Source organism: Syzygium oleosum, unplaced genomic scaffold (assembly GCF_021117445.2).
Source record: "Syzygium oleosum isolate NSW1041296 unplaced genomic scaffold, Sole_v2.1 Sole_v2.50, whole genome shotgun sequence".
Taxonomy (NCBI): domain Eukaryota; kingdom Viridiplantae; phylum Streptophyta; class Magnoliopsida; order Myrtales; family Myrtaceae; genus Syzygium; species Syzygium oleosum.
Window position 1 is genome coordinate 509,069 of NW_026607534.1, and position 12,239 is coordinate 521,307.

General features: G+C 38.3%; 1 protein-coding gene across 1 annotated transcript; it reads left to right on the forward strand.

Moving 5' to 3' along the window:
* Positions 1-2,144: 2,144 nt before the first annotated feature.
* On the forward strand, positions 2,145-4,562 carry LOC130136763 (upstream activation factor subunit spp27-like). The gene is made up of 2 exons (XM_056307099.1): positions 2,145-2,484; positions 4,183-4,562. The coding sequence occupies exons 1-2, from the start codon at positions 2,161-2,163 to the stop codon at positions 4,306-4,308; spliced, it is 450 nt and encodes a 149-aa protein (XP_056163074.1). The 5' UTR covers positions 2,145-2,160; the 3' UTR covers positions 4,309-4,562.
* The last annotated feature ends 7,677 nt before the right edge of the window (positions 4,563-12,239 follow it).

Below are 12,239 nucleotides of genomic sequence, written 5' to 3' on the forward strand. Positions count from 1 at the left end.
CCAAACGCTCTCGCTTTAAACTTCAAATTCCAAAAACACGTAGGGATGTTGCAGTGCCCATTTAGAATCATGTATTCAGAAGTACGTCGTTATGTTGTCTGTTTGAATAGTTGAAAAGGCCCATGATTTTAGGACGTCGTTATGACGAAATGAAATCTCGAGTCATAAAATATGTTGTTTTGCTACCAAAATTATACTAGAAACGATGGATGTTATTAGGCCGTCATAATGACCGCTTGAAATTTTAAATCGTTACGATTCCGACTACCATGAAATTGCGTTGAAATGCATGCTATTGCTATTGATGATACAAATCGTGTAATTTAGAGAACATATATGGTGATGGATATATTGAAGTGTGGCATTGTAATACACCCCTTTATTTACAAGCCAACCCATAGGTTATGTATTGAAAGGATTGGTTTTGTGTGTGAGATACGATATGGCAATGCGACTAGAAGTCAAAAGCCAATAGACACTATACGTCGCTCAAGACTTTGGTTTGGATTACCATGTTTGAGCATTTTCCTGAGGCCATCCTAGGAGTACAGACCTACCAGCATGTGTGAGATGGGACAATGTCGCACCCAATGAATGTTTAATCAGGTGTTAGAAGAGCCTTGGATCCCATTAATATATATATAAAAAAAAAAAAAGGAAAATGCCACTTACGGTGTTTAAACTTCGGCTAAAAATATGATGTCATCATCTTGAACTTTTAATTTGGTCAATGTGATCCTTGAACTATTCGTAAAATTCTATCTAGTCCCTTAGTTTTCAATCTGTTCGATCTAGTCTTTCAGCTACTCATAAATGTTCAATGCCATCAATCGGTATTCACAAATTTTAATAATTATACTATCGCTAAGATTTTAAAAAATATATATATTTTTAATTTCAATCCATCATCTCAACTAACAAAACAGTATGCAATATATTTATTACCCTTTTTCACCTTTACGGTCTTTATAGATGTTACGGTAGTTTCATTTGAGTATATTGTGGCTTATAATATCTGTAATAATAAAAGTAGAAACTCATTGGGAGTGGTATGGGGTTGATATTCCTACTATTTTTATTTACTAATTTAGATATTTATCTAAATTTAATTAAGAATATAATATAAATACGATTATTTATATTTAAATTAATATCATCCTCAGATATCCTTGTGAAAACACTTATTCTTAAAAGCAGAAATATTAATGCGATAAATCTCTAAAAGTGAAGTTTTAAAAATGAGGTTTCATAATAACAAGAATATCAACCTGATGTATCCTTAAAAAGTAATATCATTGTTAAGAACAAGTGTTTGCATAAGGATATTTATACATGATATTAATTTATCTATAGTAAATCGTATTTATATTGATTGAAATCTTGTTTCTAAATTTTAATAGATAACATTTTTCAAGTTCTTCTGTTTGGTGTTTTCATAATTAAATTTAGTTAATAACATAAATTTGGAAATTGAAATAACAAGAAATATCAACCTGGCACTGCTCTAAATAAGATTATTACTTTTACCATTATAGAGATTATAAGCTACAATATACTCTAATGTAACTATCATAACATTTATAAAGACCACAAAGGTGATAAAAAAAAAAATCTCATCTCTTTTCGTTGATGTAGACAACCGATCGAAATGAAAAATACAATTTAAGATCTGAGCAGCAGTGCAATTATTAAAACCTGCGAATGGTATCGAAGGATGTCATTGAACAACCGGGAACGGTCGAGGGACTGAATAGAAAAAATCAAAAGTTTAGGGACTCTAATAGATCGAACACTTGCGAAAAGTTCGAAGATCACATGTTGAGCAAATTAAAAATCTAAGGACTTTATTATACGTTAGATTAAAATTCAGGGACCCGCAAAGGCTATTTTCCTTAGGAAATTTCTTTTTTGAAAAGTCAGCTCAGCTGTGCATTCCCCCAAGCGTGGGAATCACGTGCGATCGCCTCCGTCGCTGCGTGTCCAAAAGACCACCAAAACTCCCTCCTCCTCCTCCTCCTCCGTCTCCTTCGCTCCTCTCTCTCTCTCTCTCTCTCTCTCTACAGTCCTTGCAGACGCTACGGCTACGAAGGCGACCCATCTCCCTCGCATTCCAAACCCCACAAAGAAGCCGAGTAGAAAAAACCCACTGAGCTCTTAGCCATGTCGTTCTCGACGTCCACCGCTTCTAGGGTTTTCAGGGGCTGCAGGGCCCTCCTGGCCCCCGCCAAGCCCGCCGCCGGTGCGGCGGCTTCCGATGCTGTTCCCGCCGCGAAGGCCTCGAAGGCCGCGGCGAAGCCGAAGCCGAAGAAGGCGGCGAGCGGCGGCGGCGGGGAGGCCTCGCCGAAGGCGCCGAGCCGGCCGTCGGGGATACAGAAGGTGACCCCCGTCTCGCCGGCGCTCGCCCGGTTCCTCAACGCCGGCGAGGCCTCCCGCGTCCAGGCCGTCAAGCAGATTTGGGCCTACATCAAGAAGGAAGGCCTCCAGGTATGGGCTCAAACGACGCGACACACACCACCCCCCCCCGGAGAAATGGGGTTCGCTGTCTTTTCGTTTCGGTTTTGTTAGGGTTCTTCAGTGGTGTGTGGATGGGGAATGTGGGGTTGAATGTGGTTTTTGGTACTCTGTTTTGAGAAGTAGGGCGAAAACAATGTGGCATAGTGAAAATGGGGTGGAGATACTCTGAAGCAAGAAAGCAAAGATGTTCGTTTACTGAGCATTGGGATTTGGAAAATATACTTTGACTTGTAAGGATGCATGCTTTGGTGTGATTTGAATATGGGAATAAGAGAACCCAAAGTAAGTTGTTGAAGCATTCGGCCGAGACTATGTTGAGTTTTCTCGGAGTGCGTTTCGTGTAGTGAATGCTGAAGCTTTTGGCTCTGCGTAATAGTGTGATCCAAGTCCTTTGTAGTTGTTAGCAGAGGTTTGAGTTTCAGAGCTGGTTTTAAGTACTTGTAGTGCTGTAATTACTTTGTTTGTTGCCTGTGGTGTGTCGTTGTGCGTAAACTGAGGGGTTCACTTGGCTCAATAGACGCCAATGTCTTGGGTTAAGTCCTGTAATGGCAGCCCATTGCAGATCTGCTATGAGTGGATTGTGCAAGAATCTGTCCATGCAAATTTGTATGTTAGTACTTAATGTTACATGCAAAATATATTGCGCGTGAGAAATGTGGCTTACAGAAAGCATGTTCTTTGTTTTTCTCTGATGTTCAGCTGTAAAGTTTAGTTTTGTTCTTAGCTCCCGATAGTGATTATACGATTTCTTTGTTGTTTTATGGTTGAAAAGCAAATTTATAGGGCTTCCACGTGCCATGAATTTTTTTCTAATTGGGGAATTGACTTGATAGATCATAGATTACATGATCACTTCTTTACCTCAGGAAGAAACAAAATCTAGATTGAGGACACCGTCGAACTAATTGGTGAGCACTATGATATGGTGGTTATGGGATCATCTTAAGAAGATAGTGGGGTAACCGATAGCCAAAGATACAGATTGATACACAGTCAATATAGTCTGATCTGTTACTTTGCGAACGTTATGGCTTCTATCCTGTCACGCAAAGTACTTACAGAGATGAGCTCTATGCTTTTAGAGGGTGCTATTAAGAAAAATTAGACATATACAGTGCTGTTCACATATCTATTTATGTTCTGTCAGCCAGCATTTGATTCTGCGCTGGCCAAAGCCCGAAAGCTTGTGGCTTCAGTATTTCATATCTCTCTGACAATAGATTGCTTCTAGAGCTTCAGTCCTAATTCTCTATCCATCTTCGTCTCGCAACTCAATTTGTTGGATAGGATTATATAGGACAATTGAGGGTCGTATTTAGGAGAGTTGCAATTTCTTCTTGCATTTCTTTTGGGTGAAACAAGCATGAGATGTAAAGGTCTTGTTGAGGACGGATGTTGGAGAATTTGGCTTTGTCGTGGTCATTGCTTATTTTGACTGATGTAGCGCCACACTCTTCCTTTGTGTCCCTCGTGCTATTTTTTTTTTTTTAAGAAAAGGTTGATTCTATGAGGCTTCCCCTGCAGCTGTTGCCGTATCAATTGCTTTATCTTCTTATTGAAGTGGGACTTGGACAAAGCATTGAACACACCGCTTTAGATATTTTAAACACTATGGTGTTTTTCTTTTCTTACATGTTCTTCTAAGAGACATGGATGGCTTTTGTGCAGGATAGCATTAACAAGCGAGAGATTAATTGTGATGAGAGGCTGAAGACCCTATTCGAGGGGAGAGAGAAAGTTGGGTTCCTGGAGATTGGTAAGCTGCTGTCCCGTCATTTTGTGAAGACCAGCTGAAGCTGCTTCAGAGCACCGCGTCTTCACGAATCTCGTCTTTGGATTAATACTGTCCATGGTGCAGCAATCATTTTGACTGTGTCGATGACTTTTCAGGTGTTGTCTCTAACTGTTGTGGCTACCTCTGGTTGTGATATTTGGACTTGGTTTCGAACTTTGCTGGACTTTGTAAGATGTCTTAGGAAATGAATTGTTAGGTACTTTTGTGCAATCACTTTTTAACCCGCTTATATGAGCGATTGTCTTGGAGCTCACTCCATGTTATGGCTGCTTTATTGCTCGTTTCTGCAAAAGTTTGGTAACCGAATCCGGAAAACTGGAAGTGCAAATCTCCAACTCAACACTACTGCACGCCACGCAGAATGTGCAGGGTGTTTTTAATATAAGCTATCCTCGTTGCTGTTGAAAATGATTAAGCTCGACCAATGAAATGTTAAATCTGATCATGCTCAATGTCTTTCAGTGGAATATTCATAGTCGAACAATGGAGGAAGGTATAGAGTATAGACCTTCCCTGACTCTGGGAGTTACGGTCTGTCTTTGATCACATGATTCTAAAACCCAATGTTAATGGAAATAAGCCGGCGTATTAACAATACTGACTGGTAGAAAGAGCGGACTTAAAATGCACGTTTCTTTAAGGACAACGGTCTGTCCTTGATCAGAAGATGAACACAAACCGTGGATTGCTCAACTAGTTATAGAATGGAATTGACTGTTCTAAAGACCTAGCTGACATGTTGAAGAATGCCTCAAATGAATGTGTTCTACCTGGGCAAATGTAATTTTCACTAAATTTCACTCCTGGCTAAATTTTGAGCATACCCTATTCATTTAACAGACAAAATAGAAGAATGTAAATGTAAACAGTTGCGAGCCAATGTTCACACTTGAATTTTAGTCGATAAATCATTATTAAAAGAAAAGTAAAGAAAAGAAGAAGATAAAAGATATAAGATAAAAATGAAATGAATAAAAAAAGGGGGTTTTAAGTTGGTTTTTAATCTAATGTGTACACCTCGCGAGGGAGGCCTTGTTCAATTCGTTCAATTCGTCAGTTTGAGCCCATTGTTTTCTTGCATGAAAGCCCAAGCCTATTTTTCTTACTTTCTATCGCCTATGCCTGAGGTCGATAATGCTTTGCATGTTTGCACGTTGGCTTTAATCTGGGAATCGGTCACCAAGTTGCTTTGAGTATGTGAACCCCATCAAAGAAATCACTTACCACATGTTTGTTAAAATGCCCAAACCAAGTTAGCATATAGTCCATTCCGATCCTAGACTACTTCGAACACTTATTAGCATGTTCTTTTCTTGAAAAGAACCTTCCATTGATATACGATTTTCGTTAGAATCCTTGGTTACTGAAATCGAATCTGCACATTCGTCTTCCATATATGTTTCTCAGTTGCTGCTGTGTGCTTTCTGTGATGGTGGCTCTTTGGTGATTATCTTCGAGAAAACGGACCAGAGTCGATGCCGTGTTTGTGGATTCTCCGAGGATGTTCGAGTTTGTTCCCTCGTTGCAGTTTCACTTAGTATTCCCATCTCCCGTGTTGTATCGGTAATTTATGGTGGTAGTTGGTGGTGGCATTCGGTGAAGCTGGTGCAGGTGGTGGTGTTGATCTTGCCTGTGTTTAGTTGAGTAACGTAGTTTGGTTTGTTCTGGGAATGTTGATGAGTATGGGAATGAGTATTGAGTAGCCCGGGAACGATGAATTTGTGAGTGTTGTTGGGCTTAAGTTGAAATTTTGGTGAGCTGGGCTTGGTTTAGGTTAAATGAGTTCGGGCTTAATTCGGTTTGGGCTGAGTTTGAATTTTAATAGGTTTGTTAGCTCGAGTCCAATAATTAAAAAATTTACTAAACATTCAAAAAATGAAAAAAATGAAAAAATTTAAAAATTAGAAATTAGCTTAGAATCAGGTCTTGATTAGGTTGTTTTATTTTAGTGATAAATGTAGCTTAGTTTTATTTAGATACTATACATCTAGTTTAGAGATTTTAGTGAGTACCCTTGATATAGTTTAGCCTCAATGGGTTCATCTTTTGGGCAAGAAATTTGACTCAATTCGAACTTAGCTCATGAGGGTTGCTGTCCTGTGGCTTAATAACTAGGCCATGCATATTCTATACTTGTTTTATTGAGTTTAGTTTCTTGCATTTTAATTTTATCGCATTGATTATGATTGACTACTTTCACTTAACTGCGTACTCATGTATGGACATCATTTAGTGGCATAGGATAATAAAATGGATAGGGACCGTTTGAATCGCTTAGGTCGCGAATGATAACCATTTTGTTTCCCTGTTTTTCTTTTTTTTTTTTGTTCCCGGGAATAGATTTGGAACAGAAATCCGTTTGGTAAAATAATTTCATTTTTTTATTTCTAGGACAAATTTTGGCTCAGAATTAGATTTGGAACAGAAATGAGAAGTTAAAATATTTTACTTTTTTGTTTTTGGAACATAAATAGAAATTATTGCTCACCCTTGCTGCCTATCGCCGTCCACTCGCTGCCGGCCGTCGGCTGTTTGACGCCACCTGCCACCGCTGCTTTTCACCGGCTATTCGCGGCTGCTCACCGGCTGCCCCCTCCCTACTACCTATCGCAGGCCAAAGCACCCCCCTCGTCGCTCGCTGGGAGGGACATTCGTGCCCTTAGATAACAAACCAATCAGGCTATGGTACTAAGAGGGCATTAGTTAGATGATTAGTGTAATCAAGTTCCACGCCTGAATCTTTGGTTGCGTAAGAAGCGAGGTATTGGTTTCTAACCAATCTCAATAGGCTGGTGGCGACTCCTCATTTAGAATTTTAATAGTGCTAATTGATGTAAAATTGCAAATTCCAATGTAGCGCGAGGTAAGCATTTGGGTGAACCTATACCGAGAGGGACCGTTGGTCCCTAACTCGGCATTACTTCTAAACTCGTCATTCCTCTAACATCCTGTATTGGGAGGGTCGCGACAGCCAATAATATCTCAATTCATTGGGTTTGGCATAAAAATCGGCTATTACGTAAAATGACACCTAAAACCGCGAATACTGTAACTTTAGGAAGTCTTTTGCTAGAACCTATTATAATCGAACTCTGCCTTCTCAATTTTCTTAACTGAAAGGAAATATTGGGCGACTCCACTTGTAAAGTCACAATTTTATACAGGCATGTTTGACAACACCTGATGGAAGGTGCAGAAGGTATTCGAATAAGCTTCAAGCAAACCTATTTCAGAGCAGTATATTCACTGCAATAAGCAACAGAGAAGTGATAACAACAGTTAAACTTTGCTTTTCGACAAAACAGAGAGCATTCTCAATGTTCGGTATAAGCATTTGCAAAAAATCAATCAGGAGAAAACCCGGTTTTCACTTAAATGAAGTACCAAATATTAGAGAAACAGCAGATACAAGATTGTATTGGAGATACCTTTCCAGATCCTTGGGTTCAGAACAACACGAGGACTCTGGAGTTTAAAGACAGCCTCAAGCTTGTCTTAAGATACCTGGCTCAAAGTGATCCGCACTGAAGCATAGTTGTCAAGGCTTTGATCCATTACATCATTGTGAAAGTGCAACTGTTTGCATGATGCAGGAAGCGATAAAGAATTTTGAAACAGTTTCAAGTAGAAAAAGGGTAAGATGAGAGCTGAGTCAATAGATGTCAATACATTACAGGCTGACAGCAAACCGAAAACTCTACTCTTTTTTAGGAGGCATATGAAGCCAGGATAGAGTCGATCTCGACAGCCCTTCCGTGCCATTATATTCTGGCGTACCCCATTTCACAGATTCACAGAAATGACTTTAACTTGTGTCAATGGTAGAGTGATTGGTACTAAGTTTGCTAAGTATTCTGCAGACAGAAAAGAGAACATGAACTAACCCTGACGGAGAAACGCAGTGCACGATGTCCACTAAAATCACAATGTACATTTCTCTAGGAACATGAAGATTGGCAATGTGAATTTTGGCATTTACATTCATCATAGAGACAAACTCAACCAGGTTCTTGATATGTGAGTTTCCATTACTATTTAGAGAAGCAAACAACTCAACCAGAACCGTATCATATCTAACAAAGTCAACCTAAAAGTATGGTAGCTAAGTAGTTACACAACTCATGGGAAGCAAAAATTATCCAATAAAGGCCATTCATCCGAAGTACCAAACTGAGGACGACACAGTGTGCAGGAGTTACTACCCTCCAACCGGCACAGGCGGTGAATAACCTGGGAACAATAAAGGGTGATTGGTTTTAGAGTGGGTAGGTTCCAAGCTAAATACAATAAAAAAATATAGTCAATTAAGAAGTGGACTAAATTTTACCTCAATTGGGGAATACTTTGTTTGTCTAAACACTTTTAAAAAAAAGAAAAAAAAGAGTCTCCTTTGCTAAGAACCCGAAAGAAGAAGCAAATCGGTATGCTAGCTTCTCATCCTCAAATCCGTCCTTCCCCAAGTGTTTGTTGTCCCAACGAATAAGTAATTATAGGGGTGGAATATTGATATAATTGGAAGTAGCAAGGAGCAAGCCTTGGCCATAAAAAAATTTAAGAAAAAAATGTGTATCTTTTTATATTTATTGGATTACACAAAGGGATTCACAAATAAAAGTGCTAAGGCTACAACCAATCCTTAAATTGTTAACGCTTCCAGAAAAGCCAGACTAAGCAATAAAGTACCTCATATTTTTCCCTCCGCCTTGAGCTGTCTGCAGCCTAGTAACTTTACCAACTCCAAGTCCGATAGAAGCTAGCCTGACAATTAACCCAACAATAATAACGGAAGTGGCAGAAATCAGTGAGTTCACATTAAGTTCCTCAAAGAAAAAAATGGTTAATGATTCAATCATCCAATGGATCATGACTTAATTATTCCATCACTAAGATTCATCGGGACGAAGTGACTAGCAACTCCGAATTAAAGTAATGGAATAACCTAGGACCCAATAACCTAGGAGCTAGGACCGACCCTGACAGGGTAGAATTGGGACTTGATTGATCAACTGTCGCACTTCAAAACAAATCCCCCAAAGTAAAATTCTATTCAAGGTCTGACCGGTATCCGAATTCTTTGTAAATGATGGAACCATTGTAAAACCAGACCTATTTTCCCAAGTCAAGGTAGTCTACAGCATCGAAATGGTTATGTTGGGACCTTACTTGAATACCTTGTGCAACTTTCAACCAATTGGTAACTTAAATGCCGGTGCATGAAAATGGTGACACTGAGAAGTAGAATCAGCAAATATTTCCTCAATCCTTGTTCTAATTTGATCTAATTTCCTTGATTTAAAATAAGCTTCTTGGACTATATCTTGCTAGAGAAATAATATATTGATGATACCTAGGCACTTCCAGGTAAGATATGTGCTTGACCATGTATAATAAGCTTATTTCGTTATAGTTAAACTTATGGCCGGAAAATGATTTTCTAGCGTGCAGTATTAGAGCATAAATCAACAGGTTGAATCCCAATCTTTCTCTTCTTGTTATGCTATCTAAGTTGTTTTGTTATCATTATGTTCCTCTTGATATGTACATTTGATGTAGTTACATCCACACATTTGTTTCGTTTTTGAAGCACCTCTAACACGTGAGGTGTGCATCTAGACATGCACTTGACATTCATCACAGATCTGTTTACGTGAAGTTTAAACTTTCGCAAGAACAGCCGTTCGGCATGCATGGATCGCTGATCTAATTTCAAAGATTTGAAAAAATCAAGGACTGACGTGGTGACCCGATTCGTTCGAGATGCAAGAGACCGTGTCAATAACAAAATTAACTTTGTCTATCGCGTCTATAAAACATTAAGCCCACAACGGATCCTTCCTATTACATTTGCTCATGCAACCAAACCCACAAAAGGAAAAACAACAATTAGCTTGCATCCAAACATAAGCTTACTAAAAAAGCACACATGCAATGTCAATCTTTTGAACTATGTTTGTCCAAATTCATGACCTTGCTCCCTCAAAAGCTTCCAATATTGAGGCATGCCTCATCCACAGAGCCAAATTCATCTCCCTTCTAATTCATATCCAATGAATTCTTCAAGATTTTCCAAGTTGTATCTCTCCCTCAACTTCTTCCTGTGTTCTGGTTCCATCTTGAGAATGATGAGCTAAAATTGCATTGTTGTGAAGTGAAGTTTGAGGGCATGCATGTCTATATATACACACATCAAGAGGTCTCTAGTCCTCTGTTTAGAGATATAAAATTACATGCAAGGAAAGCTGGTGTCCCTCCTTGTAGCAACATAGAGCAAAGCAAGTGCACAATGAAAGTGAGAATAAGACAGTTTGATTATTATAATTAAACCTGATTTGGAGTGTTTGTAGAATCCAATGTATCTAAAATTACAATGCCAAAACAAGACATAAAAGAATTTTCTTCCTTCTGCTTCCCTAATTTCTAGAATTCCAAGAAAAATTTTGTATATATTGTATGCTTAAATAGAATATACGAGTGAATCTTTGAAATTAAGAATTGAATTATCAATAAATTAGTATATATTTATCGTTGGTGAAAGGTTTTTTCCACGTTGATCTCATCATTGTTGTTGCTAATGGCTAAGCATGGCAGGTAGGGCGTACCTGCAAATCGTGTGCGAGATATGAAAGCCTAAGCACCTGTTTGATAATTTCAATAAGACTTGAAAACTAATATATCCAGCACTTAATAAAATTAAGCATGTTTCACAATCATAACAAGTTTTGAGTTAAAGAAATTAATAAAGTCAAAAAAGCACTTCATTTGCTAAGTAAGGATGGGTTTAGTTATGAGTTAATACCACAAAAAACCCCAAATCGGTACACCTGTGACAAATTTACCCTCCGTTAAATTGGATTAATATAACGAAAAATCACAAATGAGTACACCTGTGACAAAATGAGGGTAAAACCCCAAACTGATACACCTATCAATTGCCACGTGTCATCTAACTCAAAAATTTGACTGTAAAATTAACGTAAACAAACTGAGGGTAAAATTGTCACAGGTGTATCGGTATGGGGTTTTTGGCTTTCAAAAAATTAGTTTGGGGTTAATTTGTTACAGGTATACTAGTTTGGGATTTTTCGTGGTACTAACCCTTTAGTAAATTCATACAATAGAAACGGCATCCAAATAGGAAATAAACCCTTGCCAATTACACTGCTAAAAGCCTAAAACCTACTAATTATATTCACCATTATGTTTTGCAAGAAATCAATACTATTAAATCCTCACTATTTGACTATTGACAACAATTTAATTCAATTTCAACACATAAAATGATCAATACTTAATTTTTTATTAGGCGAATACAGAAATTCTCAAGTCAGGCAATTCTTCACCATCTCTTTTTCAAAAGTCATAAACTATCGTGTAACCCATCATATAACCTTTGGCCCAATACAATCCTCAATTAGTGGTTGGGATTACTCTTCAAAATCAAGAGTCATCCTTTGTTGTGAGAGAAGAAGGAACTTGAAAAGGGGTGAAGAAAATTGGCAAAAATTTCGAAAATCTCCTTTCATTTCCTCTCATGAAAAATTTCAAAACTGACCCAACTTTCTACAACCTTTTTCATTCTCCCCTCCCCTCCTTTCCTTGTTCGTCAATTTCTAGAAATCATAACTCAACTTTTGAGTGATTACATTGGTTTGAGTCACAACCATTTAAAATTCATGGTGACTTCCTTTCAAGCCCACTACTCCTCTTGTGAAAATTAAAAACACGGTAATTTGCTCGTGAAACCAATTGTCTTGAAATCCAGCTACAAGATACAAATATAGACTCCATGTATGTCACACGACTACGATGCTTGAGTGAAAAATTTCTAAGCAGACGGTTGATGCATTACAAGTCCGCTTGTATTTGAACTATGATCATGCCTAGTGTAGGAGAGAGTATTTTGGTTATGCAATTATCATTGATCTCACAA

Excerpts from the sequence above, each read along its gene's own strand:
- LOC130136763 (XM_056307099.1), top strand. The coding sequence starts at position 2,161 with ATGTCGTTCTCGACGTCCACCGCTTCTAGGGTTTTCAGGGGCTGCAGG. Across the intron at positions 2,485-4,182 it reads TCAAGAAGGAAGGCCTCCAG|GATAGCATTAACAAGCGAGA; the intron begins GTATGGGCTCAA and ends GCTTTTGTGCAG.